The sequence below is a fragment of the Rissa tridactyla genome, chromosome 4, assembly GCF_028500815.1.
Source record: "Rissa tridactyla isolate bRisTri1 chromosome 4, bRisTri1.patW.cur.20221130, whole genome shotgun sequence".
Taxonomy (NCBI): Eukaryota; Metazoa; Chordata; class Aves; order Charadriiformes; family Laridae; genus Rissa; species Rissa tridactyla.
This window is the reverse complement of record NC_071469.1, coordinates 87,273,985-87,297,025: the sequence shown is the minus strand read 5'-3', so window position 1 is coordinate 87,297,025 and position 23,041 is coordinate 87,273,985. Positions and strand designations below refer to the sequence as shown.

General features: G+C 39.2%; 1 protein-coding gene across 3 annotated transcripts in view; it reads left to right on the top strand.

The window, feature by feature from the left end:
* Positions 1–23,041, top strand: part of ADAMTS18 (ADAM metallopeptidase with thrombospondin type 1 motif 18) — a 79,291-nt gene that overhangs the window by 6,888 nt on the left and 49,362 nt on the right. Inside the window, exon 4 of one of the 3 annotated variants that reach the window (XM_054200867.1) lies at positions 21,002–21,284. In XM_054200867.1, the coding sequence (XP_054056842.1) occupies positions 21,002–21,284 (283 nt within the window). Of the gene's footprint in view, positions 1–21,001; positions 21,289–23,041 lie in introns of those variants that run through there. The other 2 variants (XM_054200868.1, XM_054200869.1) reach the window with 2 other exon arrangements.

Sequence of the window (23,041 nt, the reverse complement as noted above, 5' to 3'; positions counted from 1 at the left end):
CCAGAGGAAAGAAACATACGTACAACATACAGGAACTCTCCTACCGTTACATCGCAGAGGAAACATGCGTGTGTATTTTGGGTCAGAGAGAAAATCAGTGCAATTCAGTGGAATAGATCAGGTCCTTTAAAACTGTATGATATGCAGTTTTACTGTTTGGGCCAAATTCAGCCCTAAGCAGATGCACTAGCATGGAGGCCTAGGATGCTGCACCTGCTTACACTAGAGGTGAATGTGGGCCATTCTCTCCCTTCTATTTATGTACCTCAATTAGAAGAGTGGAGTCAGCTTCATGCACTAGCTAGTGCCCTCCTTTGTTTTTGGTAAGACGTGATTGAATCTTTCATTATAAGGGGCCTCTTTCGCTTGTCTCAAGTTCTGCTATGTTTGTTAGTGTCTAGTCAAGGGAAGAGAAAGAGGAGGGGAGGATGAATCATGTTACACTCACCGAGCTGTCAGAGGAGTCTACGACTGGAGAAAGGGTTAGATGTAGCACTGAGAGATAAACAGGAGGTGTATTAATTCAATGGAAGTTGTGTGTGCATGTCTGAGGGCAGGACTTTGCTCAAAGTATCAAAGAAGCCACAAAATTAAAGCTGCTTAATGCAGTCTGGCCACCTAAGAGGCAGGCAGGCAAGGCAACTCATGTACCCATTCTTTGTAGTCGTTTAATTGCACCCTGTATTAGCATTATTTAAGTTCATGCTAACAACAGCCTCTTATTCCTAGAGCTCACACTTTAAGTCCAATTAAATATGTTGAGACAAATCCCAAGGTTCTTATGCAGACAAACTCCCATCAAAATCAGTGAGCCAGACTGCTGGTAAAAGTACAAAATAATTGCTGTTCGCAATGAGGTTCCTTTAGAAACCTACAGCTGTAAAAATAGGACAAAATTTGTCCCAGTGGGACCTTGAAGAGGAACTAAGTAGAGAATCGATGATTTGACTCATTCTCAAAACTATTCTTAGTCGATCCACAAGTCAATATACAAATCCTATATTTTCTGCCATTATACCAGCACAACATGATCAGCATCTGGCATACAAGTTGTTTGACTTTCATTATATTCACACACTGTTACATCTCCATCCTTTATAAAATGCAAACCGTGTTTTACAGGATCATCATTTAGTCCACCATTTTGACGGACGCTTTGCCATTATTCAGTCCATGATAAGGTAAAGATAAAAATAAGAAAAACCTTTACAGAAAAATGAGGTGACAACAAGAAGAAGCCATACTCTTGAAGACATTTTAAATTATGCTAGACAGATACAATACACTGTTTCTGGTCTCAGCCTTGAATTGACTGCTGATGGGGAATGAATTGTGTGATTAGATTATTGATTGCCCTTCTCCATATCTGTCTGATAAGCTTTCTGTTTAACTCTGGCTTTATCTCTGCAAGACAAAACCAGTATTATTCCAGGCATTTTTACCCAACTGATTCCTGATGCTTAAGAAATGGAATTAAAGAGGATTAATGATAGAGAAATAATCTGCTTCCGCTGGACTGGAAAAGTAAGAGAGGTTGCATTTCTTCCAGGTTTTATATTAAAAACTATATTTTAAAAGTATTGTTTGTCAGTGTATTTCAGACCAAACTTCAGGCTGTTACAAGCACCGCTGCTTGCACCCTTAAAGCAGTTCCAGAAACAGGCAGCCAACCATTTGTACATAGATACTTCATCCTGGCCTTTCTTGTTGAGCAGCAGTCTTATCATAATTTCTAAAGGAATTAGTAGACTCTGTCTATACTTGAAACATCAGCATTTTTCTTGCTGCAGCAAAGTCTTTCCAAAAAGCTTAGTTCCCACACTTTCCCTAGTCCATTAGAGAGAAGCTTATAGTCAAATGCCCTCATGCGGGTCAGGAAAGGATGACCTGTCTGCACAGACTTGACCTCTTCATAACAGGATGTCTTTGATGTAAATGAGGATTTTTATTTTAAGCGCCACTATTTTCATTTGACCATGCCATCTCTGCTGCTGAGATGCAACATATTCTCTTCTGCACAGCTGTGAACTGCTGAACATCTAAAATGTTTCTCTTTTTAGAGGCAGATTCAAATAGCTAATAGCAGCTTTCGGTCACTAATAATTAACCTAAACAAGGTTTTATTTCTGTCTTTTCCCCCTTCTTCCTGCACTTCAGAAGTGTTTGAGGAAGATACCAGGTTTGCAGACCCGGACTGTAAAGGCTTTTGTTTACCCAAAACACAATGACAGTCTGTGAAGCTGTAGTTCCAACCCAACTCAAGCAGCCCACTCCTAGATCTGTGTACCTGACACGCAGCAGTAGAGTGAGTGGAAAGCACAGGAGTACCTTGGTTGTGCCCTGGCCCTGCTGCAGAGACCACTTAATTTGAGCAAACAATGGTATCAAAACTGGTTTTTAAACAGTTTTTTCCCAAGCTTACTCCCTACCCAGCCTCTTGGCAAAACCAGTGCCCTGATTGTGATGACAGCTTTGTGATTTGCACGCTTGGACTCAGTTGGGAACTTGACTTTGATTCAATGTAGGCTGCCCAGTCATAACCAGTCTGGATGGTCACTGGGAGTTTGTTACCAACTCTATTAGTCCCTCAGTCATTTTGGCACCTATGGGGTTTTTTTGTCATAGTTATGTTTAAGTCTACAAGGTATTTAAGATAATGTTTTCTAATTTGCAACTTTTTATGGCAGGGTTTGTGTTTCTGATGTAGAGCATGTCCTGTACTATTTGAAAGAGATGGTAGATTGCTCACTGGGACTGCTGTCCAGTACTGCAAACAGCGAGAGAAGGATGGAGGTCTAAAGACTGTTTTCAATGTCTGTGGTTTTGAAATTTGCTGTCCATGGAGCGGGGCAAGCTAAAAGCAGGGGCCATGCTAGACAAAGGCATCCAAAGCTGTGATGCCCAATAAAGTATTGTTCGATTCTTTAAGACAATTTCAGAGCTGTTTGCATCTGATTTCATTCTCTCCCGAACACGAGTAATGTTGTTGTCTTACAGATATATAGCTCTCTAGGGATTTTCTAGAAAATACCTGCTTTCTCCTTTTGGAAGTTGCAGTGTCCAGTGATAACCTGACAGCAGCCCCATTAAAGTCAGCAGCCTTTTTAGTCATCAGAAGCGTTCCCTTTGACTTGACTCCTGATGACATAGAGAAGCTGTTAGCTCCGGGTGCTTCACTGTGTAATGGTCTTCTCTCGGTGAGCTGGCAGGAGAGGGGTTAAACTTAGTTATCTCTGCAGTGAGAGCTAGCAGTGAACCTACAGTGAGTTTTATCAGCTGAAACTCAGACTTCAGTATCTTTTTTCTAAAAACCACTCATTTTGGGTTAGGAAGGCTCCGACTAGCTCTTAAATGGTATCTGAATTGAACTTTAATGGATAATTACATTACAAACAAGGCTTTCCTCTGTCTTTTTGATCATGTCACTGGGAGCAGAAATGTTGGTTTTTTCTTGCCTTTTCTTATCCTGTTTTAATCCCAATTCTGTTGCTGCAGGTCTACCATAAATTACAGTATGCTAAAGGAATTTGCTATTGATTTGCTCTGACAGTGATTTGACCAGCTATGTGAATAGCTGATGGAAGCAGAATTTATCTTTGGTTGAGACAGTAGAGCATAGACCAAAGCTTCGAGGTAAACATTTACAGAAGAAACCTGAAATCATAATGCCTTGCAACTCAGCACATTTACAAGCATGTATTAATTAAGCTTCAGTACTGGCTTTACTGTGTGTTAGAGGAGAACAGCATCCTGGCTCATAATAGGTTGACATCAGTAACCTTTTGTTGTTTATCATGCTCGGAAGTCACTAAGAATGAGGGTGAAGAAATGTCAAATAATCAGGTCATATGCAAGTGAATGAGTCTTGATGGTCGAAGCTCAGTACCGTGGGAACCATTATTGTCCAGAGTAATTTCTGGAACATGCAAGTTAATTTCTTTTTTACAATGTTAGTTCATAAGCTAGGGAAATCTACAAACAAGTTGTATAGTCAGATGAAAATCCTTTGCCTAAATCTCATATGTGGCTGCCCAGCTAGTTCCTGCCAAAAAATAGGAAAAGAAAAAAGCTTGATGGCAAAGATAATAGGTCTTGAAGTTATTCTTACTGGAATAACAAGGCCCAGCTCAAACCGACTTAATAGAAGAGGAAGCTGAGGCAATAAAGTGATATTTACTTGCACAGACAATAGGGCGTTGCCTTCTCACTCTTCTGTGGCATTAGCATTTCTAGGTGCCCCACTATGTACACAGCACACTCACGGCTTTATTCTTTGAGGACTGGATTCTTGCTGTTCACAGTGGGATCACTTGAATGCTTGTGCCTGCCTGCCTAATATATGTTAATTGAAGGACTTTTGTGTCTCAACATCTTTATTAATATTAATGGAATGAGATTTTTAATGGACCTATACAAAATATGCTTGACCTAGCTTGAGCCCTCACTTTTGTTTTTATACTCTGCAGCACAGTGTGGCTTCCAACTAATTTAAGAACGTAATATTATATTCTGTGGCAGAATACACAAACTAATGAAACATGGATTACTCTTCAGATCTGCAGTTTCTTTGCCATGAGATATAAAATTTATGTAACACCAGAATATAATTAGTTTATTTTAAATCATGAAATTAAAAACAGATTTGCTTTTTCTTCATGCAGATTATTGCACTTCAGCAGAGAGAGTGAACATTTAAAAATAACCGTACCTTGAGCAGGCTTGTCTTATGCCACACACTCATTCTTTTTTTAGGAAGAAGTCATCAAAACAGTATGTCTTAAAATTAGGCTACACTAAACCTCAAGAAATATTTCAAGTCAATATTGTAATTAAAGTATAAGCTGGTCATGGTAAGGGACAGGTATAAATGCTGTAACACAGTGTTGGAGAAGAAAGTTTCAACTTTTCTAAAAATGTGGCTACCCACTTTCATTTCTTGTTAACACTTGATGGAAAGTTATGCCATTTGTTTTGTTAGATGCAAGTATAAATTAAAGGTTAAAATACCAATCTTGGGCTAGGTCCAAGATGAATTTTTGGCAGCCTACTATGGATGATTACAGTACGGACAAGAAAAACGCTTCTGTCACTTTTGCACTTTTTTGCTACTTTTTCTGACAAAGTATCATTCCCTATAGTCCGCTCTACGTTATGTTTTATGCAATGGATGTCTGTGAAATCACTGTAGAGACCAGCCTACCACATCAGTGTTCCCAGCCCCCAGGTTTTTTTCCTCTGTGTGCTGGCTTCTCTTCACGCTGGAAGCCACGCTGAAGGCCATATGGATATTTTTTACACACCCAACATCATATACTGATGATCAGATTGTTATCCTGCTTCTAGCAGTAAAAGCTTAAGCAAGGGTGCAGAGAAAGGACAGTTTCCAGGCTGAGACATAAGTGAGCAGCTGATGTCTGCTGATTCCTGCAGCACAAGATCTTCCACTCTCATTGACAGGTATTTGCTGGTTTATGGGCATCATCTAAAGCAAGTAAAAAGTTTTATGCTGACTGCTTTGGATCAGAACCTGGCTTCAGGAGAGTCTTCTTCCTACCTACATCACCTTGGCCCTTGAGTCAAGAGGGCACACCATTTCTGTGGGAAACATTACTACAATTACTACCTGGTTTAGAAAGACGTTTTGCAAATGGAAAATGACCACTGACTCATCAAGAAAGTGAAGCATGTCCATTTCTTCTGGCAGACCCCAAAACATATCTTGTAAATAATCCAAGGTGGTGCTGTATAATCAGATTTCACTGAATCAGAAGTGAGAGGGAGGAAAACGGCCTATTTGAAGGGCAAAGAAACCCATCTGCAGACTGACCCTACGCGGTTCTCATGGACCACTCGGACTGGTAACAGCCAGGAGTGAAATAAGGCAGGAGTTCAGGCAGTTTCCCAGAGAACCAGCTGCTGCTACTCCTGCTAGAAAATACACTGAAGTGCTTCACATCTGGTGCCTGCAGCTGCCAGCTATGTTTCAGTGTACTAATTGTTTTCATTCTGCTATGCTGCCAGAGTATTATGACAATGAAGGAGTAAAAGAAGCACAAAGCCACCAAAAAATACGCAGTCAGGAGTAAATATAAAGAGGTTATGTGATCTAATCCCGATCAAGTCCTGATAAAGTCAAATCTGGCATTGGGAGTAAGAAAGTAGCTTTTGAGGCTTGTTTCCCTTATTAGACAGGAGATGGACTTCACAGTTTTTGTTCTACCAAAATGTGCAATGATATTGTCACTTGTCATCCTGGGAGCACCTGTAGGAGGCAAGACCTCATTCACCTTCTTCTCTTGGTAGGAGAGATAAGTAATTTCACAGAGGAGAACACATAGTCTGTTACAAAAATACGAAATTGTTAATTGATTCCTCTGGTTCCTGTGATTCCTCCACCTACCAGAGAGACCTGGGTGGTCATTTTAACTGCCTGAGGCACAGAGAGTCCTGCAGGTCTCGCCTAATGAAGATCATGCGTGAACCCAAATACAGAGTGGGAGCCATGACAGAACAGCATACAGTTGGTGCCATGTGTCATTGAACATCAGACTAATGGTATGGTGACAACGGCTTGCTTTCTCCATCAGCCTGTGTGGCAGATGAAATACCAACAAAAGGACAATTTGGAATCAGAATCAGAAGCAGAGGCTGGTAGATTACCATAGACAGTTGAAGCTGGGGTCAAAAATATGCCAGCCTTTGGTCTTGGCCTATCAATATTGCACCGGTTCTACTTACAGGTTCTCAGCTTTTGGGTTATAGTGCCATGAGAAGTTTATTTTTGTTGTAATTTTTGAAGCATTTCTTGAAAACTAGCTTTCTGGTGCGCAGAGTAGCACCACAACACTAAATTAGTTGGAAATAGCTTGAGGGCTGAGGGAATAGTATATTTTTTTTGTTGTGGCTCTTCACATGATTTATTTAATCATTTTAAAGATTACGGTTTGGGAAAGTCAGGAACACGCTCTAATGTGAGAAACAAAACAGAAGGAAAATGTTGTTCACCCAGAATGAAGGTCTGTCTTCTGCAAACTAGCATCTGTGCCTCCACACCCATACTTCTGTGTTAGGTTTAACAGAAGAAGATGTGGAGCGCTTCCCCATGAGTCTGTGTTTCCTGCTAACCATCCGCCTGCTCTGAATGGTGCCCACGTGCTCCAAAATACCTCCACAGGCATGCCACGTGCCCTTAAGGACAGCTCAGCCTCTCTGGACCTGACTTTTTGCATTTTACTTGCCAATGAAAAGGAAGATTAATTTTTGTATACGTACGTATCTATACCAATGCCTTGAATTGGTGCCAGTTCTTTAATCTTGCTTTTACAAAGAGCAGTGCAGTTCAGTGTCCATTGTCTGTGAAAGATTAATATATTTGTATTTCCATAAAGTTGCACAAGGCAATGCTTTTTACAGCTGTTGTCTCTTCTGCCGTTCAATAACTATATTATGTGCTAGCAAAATAGTAATTACCATTTAAATCCACACCTTCATGTTACTTCCAGGAAGGGACTTAGATTTTAAAGAGAAGGTTGATGTGATTTGTCTCTGTTTTTTGCAGTAAGTGGACAGAGGTAGGGTTATTGCAAAAAATGATAATGTAGAAGATGTATATCAGTCTTGCATGACTTCTATCGTTATATATTAATATATGTTAAAGGAATAAGTCACTGTAAGTATATAAATTATAGGATTTATTTACTCTTGAAAAAAACATCAAATTTATTTCAGACTGCTGAAATATGTGAGAATTGGTCATAGTATAAATTATTTGAAAAAATATGAAAGTTTAGTGCCCTATTCTAGTTCTTTCAGGGAGTTCAGTGGAGGTTTGTAAAGAGAAGCCCTGGACAGGGGTGATGAAATGTGGAATCTTGGGCTGAAACTATTCCAACAGGATGGGGAGCGTAGTTGAAACCCTCTCTATTTTACCAGTGTTCTTGTGCCTGCTAGCTCTCCCCAGCAAATTGTTTGATTGATTCATAGCAACTGATGGGCAGTTTAAAATTACAAAGCTTTCAATTTCCTTGTTCCTGACAGATAAAGAGGGTGGGCATTTCCTGATTATATGGTATACATTCAAAATATTTAAGTTCCCTATGGTGCTATTTGTGACTAATTTACTTCCATAGCACATTAACACTGCTGGGTTTATGCTGTGGGAGGAGTGTATAGTGTAACATGCTGTGAAGAGAGGAAATGTTTCACAACAAGAGGTCCTTCTGGCTTTTCCTCTGTTTACATTACCACCTGGAAAGAAGAAAAGGTGGAGTAAATGACTGGTGATCCAGATGGATTGCATGAGCAGTCACGTCTTTAGTCATGACACATTAAGCTGGGCAAATTCTCACTGAGAAGCGGCAGGATTGCACTTTAAGTCCTGGAAGCACCATATAATCTTATGTAAGAAAATATGTAGGCACAAATAGGGCTTGACTACCTTCATGCCAGTAGTCTTTTGGCGGGCAATGCTCCTTTAGTGGCCACTGAGCAGCCAGATTATTTTGGGGGGAAGTCAGGGATACACTAATGTGAGGGACAAGGTCTAGCAGAGCAGTTAAAATCTGAGAATGATAAATCAGTGTCTGTGAAAGTGACGTGGAGCTTCGGAAAGACTCAGAATAGGAGGACCATATTTTTCACTTTTCATGTTCAATTTTCTAATTCTTGCCAATGAAAATAAACAAATTATCTCTTGTTTGTGGGAGTTGGTGTGCTTTGACACACTACTTATTTGACTCATGCAGCACTTCTCAGCCCATCAAGTGTATCCTGATTTGTAAGTAAAGGCTGAAGATACAACAGCAGCTAAGCTGTGCAGCACTTCTCTCAAGTAATGCCTGAAGTCCCCAGAGAGCAACCACTGGCTGCGGTGTGGCATGGTGTGAACTCAGGTCATGTCTTCCGTGGTGTCAGGACAGAGCAGAGAGCACAGTCGGGTCCTGGGACTAGGGACTACATAGGAGACTGAAGCGTCTGTAACTCTCACACACTTCCCTGGTGTCCCAGAGCCTCTGTGACCCTGACAGCACATTCCTCTTCTTGGAGCTTTTTTCTTAACCTGTGCTTAACCTGACCTTTGCTTAACCTACTGTTCAGTAGATTCATTGCAGAAAGAAGGTCAGGCTGCTTAGGAAATTTTGCCTCCTAAATCTTCTGCTGATTTTTTTTTTTCTTACCATCCTTTTATAACTTTGCAGCGTGTTGAGCTGGCAACAAATTCCATGTAATTGTATCTCCCATGACTTTAATGCAATTTTATTTCAATAAGAAGGCCTATAGTGTTTAACGTAGTGGCAATATCCATGGCAATAGATTTCTAGATTTCTTGGACCAATTTAATATAAAGAATATCTCATGGAAGAAAAAGTTGCTTTCAGACACAACCTTCCCTTTGTCACTTTATCTTTTCTATGTCCTGAGATCTCAGAGATCATCACAGAGTTACACAGGTCTTTACACAGGTTACATAGGCTACATATCTACATACGTGCTCCACAGACTATATTTTGAGAGCCTAATATGTAAGGTAGTGCTGAAAACACCCTACTGTCCAAATGCTTTCATGAGGAAATGCTGTTCACTTGCTTGAAAATCATATGGTGCTTATTGACACAGGAATCAAAGGTTTCCCTTCTCAGATCAGTTTCTGTGAGACTCTAGAAATGGGGACTTTTGGGTCCTCTCCTCAGCTGCTTCTTTGTCCTCTGTTCTCAGTTCTGATTCTCAGAGGTGCATAATAGAACCGATTTCTTCAATGAAAAGACATAAGTAAATGCTGCCACACCATCTTTCATACTTAAGACTCATCCCTGCTAAACAGTTACATAAATCACAGGCTTATACTGCTTATGGTAAAATCAGTGTAACCTTTCACGACCAGTTTAGTTCTGCAGGCCTATTCGGTAAGTACAAGTCAAACACGGATCTGAATAACTGGAAACTGTTGTGTTAACACTCTGAATACTGGTTTAGACTTGTACATTGTACTCTGACCCTGTCAGTAGACAGGATGTCAGGAGAGATAAACTGATGGATTGGGTTGAAGAATGGGTTTACCTCATTTTATGCTGAAATTCTGGACAAATATTAAGGTAGCATTACTGTTTCTATTTTAAGAAGACAGTTATGGCATGATGTTTTATTTCATACCAAACCAGGACCTCTTTGTGGCAGTTTTCGCATGTGATCACAGTTATTTCTACTAGAGAACAGAGATTTCTGTAGTTCGAAAATTATAATGAAAAATGTTTCTCATCAAACTTTCATTTATAATAGTATATAAAATTTTTCTAGTTTGGGACAAATCCACCCAGGTTTTCTGCTTTTAATTTCAATACAGTTACACCAGCAGAGCAGTTAAAGCATGCTCACCTCTGTGCATCGTTCTCTTAAAATGGAAACATAGGCTAATTTGTGGGAGAGAGGAGTGGGAATGAGCGTGCACGGTTCTGAAGCGGGACAGGAATTAGTGCAGTATGTCTGAGCACTGCTGATTGGTAGCATTTGGCTACAGGTAGGCAAACAAAGAATCTTTGGACCCATGGTATACTTGGCAATATAACATTGTGATGGCAGGTTCTGTTGCTGTAAATGGTGCCTACAAATATGAGGCTTTTTCATGACTTGGAATATAGGTGTAAGTTACTACATTTATCTCAGCAAATAACTCACTTCCTATTCAAATGCCCACTGTAAACTAAGATCCGGATGCTAAGGGTGTTTGTATGGTTTTTATGGTTATCTAAAGTTACACGGAGTTGCCATCGTACATGTTTCTTAGTGTTGTGAAAAACTGAGAAAATGGTATGATCTTATTTTAAATCGGTGCACGTTTGGGGTGATGCTGCCCTATATTTCAGGTTTAATAGTATGAACTGCACTCAAGGCTTTACCGACATATAGGAATGTGTAAAGCCGGAAGCATAGCAAGGGAGTGCCTAGTTAGGAGCAAACCTATCAGCCTTCTCAGACTCCAGTGAATGTGACTGCATATTTCTGGGCCACTTACCATGTAGCATTGTTCTTCCTTGAGTGGGGTCATGTGGCAGAAGCCCATCCAGGGATGTGATGAGGGACAGATCATGGGCAGAGCCATGTTTGAGGAATGTGTCTTTGAACAGGGTGCTCACCAGCATGGAAACCTGCTAGGTGGCACATACCTAGTGCTGTGACACCCTGTGCTTAGTGCAACTGGTCACTGGAGTTCAAGGAGTCACATCCTGAAGACTGGGCCTGCACCTCAAAGTGAGGAAGATGAAGGCATTTTAATAGGACAAACCAACTGGGGTCAAATGTGAGCCCTCACAAGTGTCTCTTGCGCATTTACTGGCTTGATTACAAAACCCTGCCTTCAAAACTGAGAAACGAGGAACAGAGAAGCTGAGTTGCTGAAGAACTGGGAGTTTAATCCAGATAACCCAGGCGCCAGCCTGACATTCTCACTCTTGGACCATCTTTGCTTCTTGTTTTCCATCCCCTTAATGGCCTAAGCTCTTTTGTTCCCCTCCCTTTCTCCTTCCCACAAAGATATTTCAGCATATGTATATGTCTGTGTATGTGGAATATCAGCAAAGCTGATACTTTGCTCCCTACAGAGTTCCTTGTGACCACTCTCTCATGTAACTAATCCATAGCAATGTATACTCCAACAAGGAAAATTAAAAGGTTGGGAACCACTGACCTAACTTCTTAGTAAGCAATACAGCTGGCAATCAGATGTAACCCGAGCTCCTCATTATTGGAGCTGCCTGAGCTATTCATAGCAAAGTAAAATTGCTGTGGGAATTGAGCTGGATTTATTTTGTTTGAATGCAAATTATCCCAGGTCAGACAGACTCAGATCTTCTGCCCCCTCGAATTCATTTGCATCAGCTCTGCCAGGCTGAAGCTTTTATCTGGAGGATCTTCGCTGGGGAAAAGTGGCTATGGGCAGTGAACCGCCAACGTCTAGAGCATTTGCCTTGGTGCTTTGATGACGTCAGTGTTAAGTCACTCTGAAGCCAGGACCTCTGGACATAGTGAAGGGTCTACCATTAGCTAGCCCTAAGTGGTGTCCGAGTGCATTGGGTGTCTTTATTGGCTGCAACTTCAACAGGGTGTCTTGTAAGGGAGAGGGAGTCTTTAGGCCTGTCTGCCACCCTCACTCATGATATGAAATGTTCTTCGGAAGGATCCAGCTGGCAAAGTCTCATCATCACAGGGAAAGCTCTATTTTCACTGGAAAAAACCCACCCAAGTTTTATTCTAGTACACATGATCACAAAGGGTAAAAAATGTCTTGAAAACTCAATTTAAAATGGTTCAAGAAATTAGAAAGAAAATAAAACACTAAAGCCCTTCAGCATTATTTTAAAAAATCTCATAATTTATGGTGGTGTTTTCTGCAAGGTCTGATTAATGACTTTTAATGTTTGGAGTTGCATGTTTGATAGGGAGGAATGTTCCTGATTGGAAACACTCAAGCAAGGATCTGTTAATGCTAAGTACCTATGGAAAAGAATTTTATAAGTACTGATTTTAGTTATCTGTCATTAGTACTTTTTTTTAAGCTGTTTATTTTCTGTGTCACCATGCCCTACTCTTATTGTTTCTGCCTTTGTCACAACTACAGGAGCATAAGATTCATTAAGAAGGCATGCGCTTTCTGTAGAATACTAGTACATTTGAATTCCATCCACATAACATCGATTAGCTGTACACAAAGGAGGAGGAGAATCTTGCCAGGACATTTTAATTGCACCTAATCCTTCGAGTAATTCATAGCAAACCATCCTTAGGGTGAAATTCTGCCCTGTCCAAAGGTCTGTTAAAGATCTAGGCACCTTGAAGTCACATTTCAGAGATTTAAGAGGAACATACATGGTGCTTTTTTTGGTGCGATTACTCAGAATGAGAGGACAGGGAGGGCTGCATTTTCTACACTTTAAAATTTGGAAAAGGTACACCTCTTCTCATGCTCTAAGGATTCTCTTAAACTGTGCTCTCAGTTACATGGGATGCTAGATTAGGGGACTAAACTATCTTCTGAAGTCAGTTCTGTTATTCTTGATGTAAGTAACTAATCAACTGTAAGACAGTACATGACAAATAGTGGGCTGCCTCTTTTTAGGAAAAGTGAAGCATAAATGCATTCATAAAGCGATTCTGCCGCTTCCTGTTTGCTTTGTGATGGATTTCAGAACTGTCACAACTAATAAAATATCTAGATTTTATCTTACAGTTGCAGGGATTTGCTTAAACAGGCCATACCCAAGTGCTTGTACAGCTACCAGGCCTAAATTTGAGCTGTTGGGTTTAGCTAATTGCTTTCCAGAACCATTATAGCAAGCCAGAGAGCCACACTGATGGAATCATTAATGAAGTGATCTTGAGTGCAACTTGGTAAACCTTTGGCACTTAAATATTATTAGTGTATAGTTAGTGTCATGATGCTGTAGTTTACATTATCATTTATCATGCCTATTTCTGTTTTTCAAAAAAAAAAAAACCCAAAACATGAGAAACGAGGGAGGTCACATACTGACAAGCAAGTATTTAATCTGTGGCAAAGCAATCAAGTTTGTGTTAGTTCTAGAATATCTCATTACCCTGCAATAAATACCAATTTAATACATTTAAATACCAATGTGACTGGTTAAATTACCTTAAGTGGAGGAACAAATAAGAATATTTCCTTATTTGCCATATGTTGACAGGGGGTTGCATAAAGATGTTTTAAACAAGTTCAGTCAACTGCAGAAATACAAAGGCACTATTCAGAGATAACACTCTCTTTGTTCATATAGGAATAATTAAAGACATGCAATTTTGTTACCTTGTTTTAATAATTGCTGAATGTTCTGCATAGCACTTCTTTTGAGCAACCAAACAGAGTAGTCTTTCATGACTTACTCAGACGGGCAATTTAAACATCGTACTCTCCTTCTGTCAGATCCTCAGATAATAAAATGCTATATTGTTAACAACGCTTAATGTTTTACATTTGCAAGAAATCTGTATTATGTTAGAAAACAGAATAAATTGAGTTGGTTTTGTGAGTCACCTAGATTCTAAAGAATCATGTGATCTGCTGTACAATCCTCAAGTCAGAATAGGCAACCAGTGATTGTAGTGCTTCTTTCACGATAAAAATATTTTAGTGTGTATAAAGGCCGTTAAATTAACCTAAACATTTGCTGTGGTACAGAGCCAGATATTCCAATCTGGTGAAAAATCAGTAAAAGTCTGCTGAGGTTATTCTTATCAGCCAAGGAGCCAGTGCAATAAAACATTACATTTGTACTTCCCTAACTCTGGCGTAGTCGTCAGTAACTGCCCATGGACAGACTTGATACTTTTCTGAAGGATGGCTGAATTTGTTTGGCAAACATAAAAGCTAGGGAAAAGTTTCGTTAACTTAAATTCTCTCTTTCATTTAATGTGTTCACATGCCTTTGTGCTGCCTGGTTTGGGATAGGATCAAAAATGAACATGCCCTGAGTTTTACTCATGGGATTCTGACTTCAATAATACATGTGTATTATTGGAAACCTCATGAGAGTCCATTCTCACTGTTTTCCCAGAACATTTTATTTCCCAAATTGGTATAAATGCGTTCTGGAAATGCTTGCAGAGACAATGTTCAGCTTAATGGGAGCTCCTGGATGCTTAACACTCTTTAAAAGTCTGTGATTTATTTAACAACCTGTCTATGGATTTAGGGTCCAGACCTTTCACTTTTTGTTGGAGAATCATGGATCATGTCTCTGTCGCTATGTCTCAGAAACTTGTTTAATTTACCCAGTGCTTCAGTGACGTAGGCGCACCTGTGTGAAGTGCCCTTCCGAGGGGGCAGAAACAGCATAGCAAGGCAAAATACGCCTCAGCTCTGTTAGTTGCTGCTGTCCCCCTTGCAGTTACCACCCAGAAAAGGGGCTGTAGGTCATAGCAGAGAGGGAATGAACTTCTTTAATTACCATGATTTACTGCCATTGGTTTGGCTGTTTGCTCATGATGCTTCCCAAGGGTAAAGATATCTTTCACTTCAGCAAGTCTTTCTGCAATTCGGCTCCTTCTTTCTGCTTTGCCAGTTATGTTACTTGTCAGTTTTTCTACCTAATTTCACATCTTAATTTGCTCATTTTGATTATATTTTCCAGAGCGTTGACATTTTGACCCTAACCTGAGAGTTGCTCAATAACCCATCTCTCAAAAAGTCAGTTAGTGATATCGGGTATCTACAATTCCAGGTCAGGCTGCACTATACTGCTGGCTATAATTCTTGGAGTAGTTTTGCTTATGAGTGTAGTAAGGTTATAGTCTAGCATGTTTTTCAGACTACCAACTTAACTCATCCCTAGAGGTGAGTCTACTTCATTACACATTCTCTAAAGAAACAATAATTTATTTAAATTGCTGATGATGCAGGACTGCTTTGAACAGCCTTGTACTAATAATGATTGAATATCCTTGCTTTGGAGGAGAGAGGACTCCGTAAGATTAATGTTGGCGAACTTGACAGGACTTTAGTCTTCCTGGGATTCCTTGGCATGTGTGAAAAAACTGTATCTTTACCCCATTTTCAGGCTTGACCCAAAACCCATTCTAAATAGCCGGCACTTTTCCTGCTGTCTTTACAGGGATTTTGTGTCAGGCTGTTGGTATATGCCCAGGTGACTGCCATTTCCACAATGGCAATGGAATTCCTTGGTGGTAGAGACAGGTCTTTTTTGTTTCCTTTGTAATGCCAAAGTGCCAGAGACTTAGCAGAGCATCAGGGCAGAAAATAAGAGTTTGACTTTGATTAAAATGAACTGTAGCTAAGATAATTTCATGAGATTTCACTGCAAAGTGAATGAGAAAAGACTTGAATATGCTGTGACATGAGATGATCCCAGTAATATTGTGATGTGAGTACTAGATACATAGGCATCTTTGACCTCAGATAATTTTAAATAACCAGCAACTATAGTTCTTAGGTCATCTGTTCTTCTTGTTCTTTATATTTCAAGGAAGTTCTTAATTTATGTCTTTATTTGTTTTAAGTAGAACTAACAACTGTACTTTATGTCTCTGTACTTTACGTGCTGTAACCCTCGTTAAGATGTGTTTGAATCAGTGATTTGTTTTTTTTAGGAGCTGGACAGTTGGGAAATAACACAACAGAAGTCTTGGATCAATGTCCACTGAAATCTGTGGGAAGCTTTATGCCAATTTCAGTTGGCCTTTTGTCAAGTCTTTTAAAACTTTGCATGAATATTTGGAACTATTTTAATGGGTGTGAAACTACATTTAACTCTTCCTTTTGAGAGATTTTTCATCTTGAGTACATGCACACCCATCTAATCATGCAGATTTCATTGATTTCTGTGGCCATGGTTTTAGCTGCTAAAAGTTAAGACAGTGGTTTTTTAACACCTAATTTTATGTATATACTTGTAACACTGAATAAAGCATTCTGGACATAAGTAGTATTCCTTAGACAACACATGCAAACTTTGCAGCACTTTATTTAGTTGAGATACTCCTGTCTTCGTACAAACTGTAATTTAACTTTGCGTCAGTCAGTATTAAGTAGTTATGTTTAGCAGAGACATTGCAGTTCATTTATTCATATGTTGTAATTCTCAGTTTCATTTCATTATGCTTCTTACCTCCTTATTTGCATCTGGTTTATGAAACTCCTGTAACTTTAATATGAATATGGCCAAGCTGTTGCCTTTACTTTAATTAGCATGAAAATGCCTTGTATGCAAACAGGGAACCCACACCCCTGAGGCTCTTCTAGTTTAGAGCAAGGGTTTGTCTACTGTCTCAGAACTTAGCTTTGTTAAATTATAGGCAAGAAATGTAAGTTCTGAAAATCCTTCACTCGCTGTCACTGCTGTGTTTCTTATGGAGGGTCTGTCTGTTGGAGATGCTGAAACCTCAAAATGAATTAGGTTTACAGGCTGGTAAGCTGCCAAAGGCTTCACTCAGAGCCTAAGGACACAGGGGGAGATAAATGGGAGCAGCCTTTGTGGTCTTCCAGTAAGAGGCCAATGAGACCTGTATGAAAACCATTCCATGTGGGTCTAAAATCAGTGGAAAATTTACCTGGTTTTGTAGAGCTAAGATGAACTTTCAGTGGTTTAAACATTTCTTCTTATTTTTCAGTTTATAATTTAATTTCAATTTAAAAAAATAATGAAGCAGATATTTTATTATCATTTCCCTTGTCCAAATTTCATTTTGAGATTCTTCCCCCTTTTGGAGCACACCAAGAAAACAGAACAAGTGCCTTACCTTGGTGATAACCCCCTGATACTGAGGAATTTCACAAAGACGTATTGGATCTGAAAATTCCTTTAGCCCAGAGCTAAGCAAACATTTCATAAGAAATAACAAGTGGGAGGAATGTTGCTTTCTCATCTCTTTTCAACTTTACTGCAAACAAACTGCAAGTTCTTCCAATTTACTGATTCGGAACTATTTGCTACCCACACAGATCAACTTATGTCTTTCCGTTTACATGGAATATCCCTTACAGAAAGACAGCAAATCTGTGTTGTGAGGGAAGAACAAGAGAACAGCAAATTCCAACTGAGCAATCTCTTGGGTTTTCCTTCCCACCATATTCTCACAAGTACTGCTATTATTAGTGATAGCCACAGTGGGAGAGAGAGGGAATAGAGAGGAGTCCCTGGTCTTTTTCATGCTGTGTTGTCTAGACTTAGTAAAAATGTTAGATTTTGTCGTTCTCCTTCCTCTCATGGTGTTCTAATTGCAGAGAATCTGAAATTAAAATGGAGTTTTGACCTATCTGACCCTCTCCTTGTTGGGTCCCAAACCCATCAAAGTTAATGGAAAGATACCATTGAGTTCAGATTCAAGGAAAATCACATGTATACTTAAAGCTATGCTGGCAAAAGGAAATCTAATGCGTAAATTTCCGTGACAGTTTTCACAGTATTTGTTCATCTACTGAAGTATTTGAGCTGGATAAACATACTGCATCTAACTTACAGTTAGAGACATGTTTCATGTATTTGTAGAAAAAAATTCCCAGAAGCACTTTTTCTTTTAACACTTACACTGCCCAGGAGTACAAACTAGCCAAAATCTGGCCTTCAAGAAACTAGAATTCCTTGGCAGTGTAAAGATAGAAAAGATGATTCTGTGCTAGTATCCTGCCTCTGTGCTCTGGTGTTTCTCAGCTGGCATACTTTACAGCCAACATGACCATAGCCACAGGCCACTTTGCTTTATCTAGGGCTAAAATTCAAGAACCTGCAAGAAAAGTGTCTGGCAGTCATTGCCAATTGCCCCCTTTGCAGCCATCCAGAGGATTGCATCTCTGTCAGAAGCCGGGTCGGCATTCTCAGCATTACTTTGGAATTACCAAAGAGATTATTTTCATATGAATCCTTGAAACCATCCCATACCTGGGAGAAATGGAAAATGCTCTGTGATTGAATGAGTGTCCAGACTGCTCTGTGGCTACTTCCCCTTTCTTCTTGACAACTTCATAAAACTAGATGTTATCAAAAAAGAAGGTATCTTTCGTTCACACAACATTTTTCAATTTGCAGGATGTGTCTGATGTAAAACCCAAAGGAAAGAAGTCTTACTGGAGATTTAGGGTCGTTTATGCTGGAAAAAAGGTGACTACATTTGTAAGGCACTCAGTCAGCTCCAGCTGCTGCAAAGGTGCAGCAGTGTATGTGCCGTACAGGGCCCAGAATTCAATTCGCTTCTTCCCCCCCCCGGCCCAGAATTCTCAATCCACCATTATAATGTTAAATATAGAAATTACATTTGGGGCTGAAACTTTGTGTACATCAGGGACAGTTTCTTACAGGAAAAAGTAGGAACCCCTTTGTTCCATATGGTTTGAATCATTTACAAAATGAATCCTACAGGAATAATTTCAGATGTGGAAACTTTTAAAATGGGGAAATAAAAACCAGATTCACTACATTTCTATTTTCCAGCTGAAAAAAAAATTGTTTAGCAATGCCCAGTTATCAGTGAACTCCTAGTAGATAAAGATTGCCTCTCAAAACCACTTTTAAATTGTGTGATGACACATATCATAATGATTAAAATATTAGTCTTCCCTACAGGAAAGTACTTTGTCATGACCAAATGTGATCTGACATTTGAAATATGCCAATTCATTGCGGTGAGCAGGCAACTTAAATTCTTGTCAATTATTTAAAGCCTGTTTCTTACTGACAGAGGCAATTTTAACATTCATTTAGAATGTTAGGTAGATATAGGACGAGATATGTAATTATGAATTCATGTTGAAGAAATGAGAGGGGGCAGATTGTTAATCCAAATATCATCTGTGTTTGTTTTCATATTATTTTTCAGGAGGCAATTAGACCCTCACAGTTCATAATATGGAATCTCTTCTATTGTCAAAATTAAGATCACAGTATGACTTTATGAGTGCTATTTATTAGACCCCTGTGAAAGATGTTTATAGTGGGGAGTACTGTGAAGATACCTTTGATTTGGAAGATGGAAGTGAATTTCCGTGAAAAGGGCATAATGTATGACTATAGACTGTTGAGAACCTGTATAGCTCTAATAAATCTTTTCAGCTGGAATAGACTTAAAGTCAATTTTAGCATTAGCTTCGTAAATAGTTAAAGCTGTGAAGATTTCATATGTAAGTTTCTATTTTTACTTGCTTTTCATTTTCTGATGAGTTTTCCTCATGGGAAACAGTTCTGAAAGTGCAGAAAATTCCACAAATCCTTAAGAAATACAATGCTTACACTCGGCATTCAGACTGCTCTCCTCCCTTGGCATTCTGGTCCTAGGGAGTTAGGTTAAAGAAGGGCATCCATTTCATAAGGAAATAGGTTGTACATGTCTAATAAGTGCATTTTCAAAGAATACTTTTTGAGGAAGGAGATGGAATCATGATCAGGGAGGACTTAAGATGTCAGGCAAGATGGTTTGCAATTGACATTTGTTTGTCTGCACATATTTTTCTGAAGCATAAGAGATATGTAGTCCTCGTGGGATGTCAATTTTGGCAGGAAGGTGTTGGCACATGGTGAAGCCTCGCTGATCCAAAACAAAAATCTGTATCTACTATTATGTATATAATGTAATAGAATTACCTGATGAAACTTCTTCTTGGTTTTTGACTTGGTAAAAAAGAGTGTTTATTACAACATGTTTCACAAAACCAAGAAATAAAATAAAATCATAACTGATTAATGAGCTGCATGGAAATACTTCCTCAGTGCCACCCACATTTCCCTGGCCCTGATCCTGGAAACACTTCATCACATGTGCAGTTTTATGCACAGATACTATGTGAAAAATACAGTGTAGTTTTCCCATACTTACTTCTGTCTTTCAGGGATCCAAGAAGGAAAACAATCAGATACTTGCTTTCACTGATCAGTTTGCTCTTGTAGGAGGGCATAAATCTTAAACTGCCTTTATGAGGATTAAATTGCAGGGAGTTGATTACTGAATGATACCACTAAAATGTTCAAAGGCTGCAACTTGGTGCTGCTGTATCATAATGTGCTTACGTTTCTACTTAGAGTAACTTTAAGTCTGGGATTCACACCTGGTAATACCTTGTTCTGAAAAAAACCTGACTCTTAATTCATATGTTTTGTTTTACTAATGTATGCATTTATTAGAAGTTGCATTTTCCAAAAACATTTTTCTTATGTGAGACTGTATATCCTGTACACAAACACACATACAAAAAATCTATACTGTGAAGAACAGATTAGTACTGCATAAGAAATTAGTCATGGTACTGTGTGAAGGTGCTATCCTGCCAGTCCCACAACATTCTTGTTTTGTTTGTTACCAAATGTGAAATCTGGTCATCTCCAAAGTGCAACAATGCATACTTTAATTGGGAAGACTGTCTAGATTATATCTTGAGTAAAATATAATCTTACTCTGGGTTTTGAAGGGAGATCACTGTAAGTGCTAGCATGTTCCAGCTGTGAACCTTGACAGTTTTTTCTCTAATTTCTGGTGGTGTTTCTTTTTTTAGTCAGGTTTGATAAGGACGCGGAAAATCGAGTTCCTTATATCTCCATTACCTCAGCAGCTAGCGCAGGAGCACAACTACACATCACCTGCTGGACACCATCCTCATGTATTATATAAACGAACTGCAGAAGAGAAGGTGCACCGGTACACAGTAGAGTCCAATCCCAAATACTTTTCTTTTGGTCATCACAGAATTCACACTTCCCACAAGTATCATGCTCAAGCGAATGGTTACCATCATGGAAGGTTTCAAAAGCAACATTTTTGTGGACGTCGCAAGAAATGTATGTAAGGAAACTTTCTCTCCTTGTTTGAGATAGTGGCTCTTAGAGACTGTATGGTGATTCTGAGGTGTGGTTCATAGTCACCTTTTAAAATTATACATTTCTAATGTATATGAGAAACATGATTATTCCTTTAAATTGATGTCATCATCTGTTTTATTAAGCCATCGGAATCACTGTTTAGTTTTCTTATTCTCTACCTAGATTAAAAGATCCCTTGCCTGATTTTTTTGACATTGACATAGTTTTCAGTAAGCAATTCTGGTTTAGATTCCGCTTTTACACAGTGGTGGATGCCAAGTTCCTGAACCGCCCTCTGTTAGTTTGGGGATATATAACTAATCAGGCTTGAAGATGAAGAAGAAGTCTTCCAAATAATTTTTTTCTGAGAGGACAGAGAGTAAATCTTTCAGAACTCACCATTTGATAATGAAATTTTCAGCAACTGAGGTTTTCAAAAGCAACCTCCCATGTAAATTGTTTAAATAAGATTTTGGAGTCACCTCTTAAAAAACATATTGGAGTACGTTATCCTGCCAAGGTCTATTCCAAGTCCTTCATTAGGCCTTCAAATTGCAGAACATTTTAGAGCCCCCTTGGACCCTTATCTGTACTTACAGCATTCAGTTGATTCTTTTTGAAAGCTGAGCTGCTTCTGAGCTGAGTTTCTTAATGAGGGTCTCCAGGACTGCGCACAGTATTAAAACAGTCTCAGTCCAGTTATATTCTTCCAACTTCCTACTGGAGTTCTGAGAAAATGAGCAGGTTCCTTTTCCAAAAGTCATGTAGGGAAGAAAGTGAAAAACAAATAGAAGGGAAGGAATGAGAAAGGAGGTAGTGGAAAAGATGGCTGTCTGAGACTGAGGCCTATTTGAGGCCTGAAAATGGCTTATTAAAAATTGACTGCTCTTCAAAAATCCTTCTCCTTAGATTTGAAAGCTAGACCTCAAATGCCAGATGCACAAGCCTATGATTCAACCTGTAAATGTTTGCATTCTGATGCAGTTCAAAACTACTTCATTACATAGTCCCTTTCCCTCCTGTCTGGTTTTCCTGCTGCAGAGCAGAGGGTAATGGTGCTCAGTTAGCTCATCAGCTCTGCAGTGGTTTATTTTATTTGCATTGTCCACTGTGGTCTTGCACCTTATTTACTGTGCCCCCTGTGACTGCTTGTCCAAAATCAGAATTATTCATGTCCTCTTGAGCTTTTACACATTGCTTATCCCTATAATAAATGAGTGCATTTTGAACAGTGTATTTTCATAACCTTCTGGGATGTGAGAAGATATTACCATTATTCTGTCTTATAAATGGGACTCACAGCAACAGGAGAGGTCAAAAATAACCATTGCTTCTGGGTACCAAATCAATAAACTGAGTTTTTCTTTAAAATACTGAACAGAATATATGTTCCTGTAATTGTATATGTGTATCTATATATTCAATAATTTCAGTTACAACTATGAGTTCTTAGCTGCATATTCAAGCTGGGTTTCTGTTACATGAAGAACATGCAATTAGCACCCAACTGTGATGAGTTTAGTGTAAGTGATTTACCCATCATTGCTTAGGAACTCAGCGTCAGACACATTGTTAGAATCCAATTAAGCAAGATTGCATTTAATTACTTTAACCATGAAACTGCAGTCTTTCACTTCATGTCGTAAATACCTGTAACCTTTTGAGAGAAAGGAAGGAGGCCTGTTTCCCTACCCAGCCCTGGTTAATCTATAGAACAAGACGATCTCATGTTTACT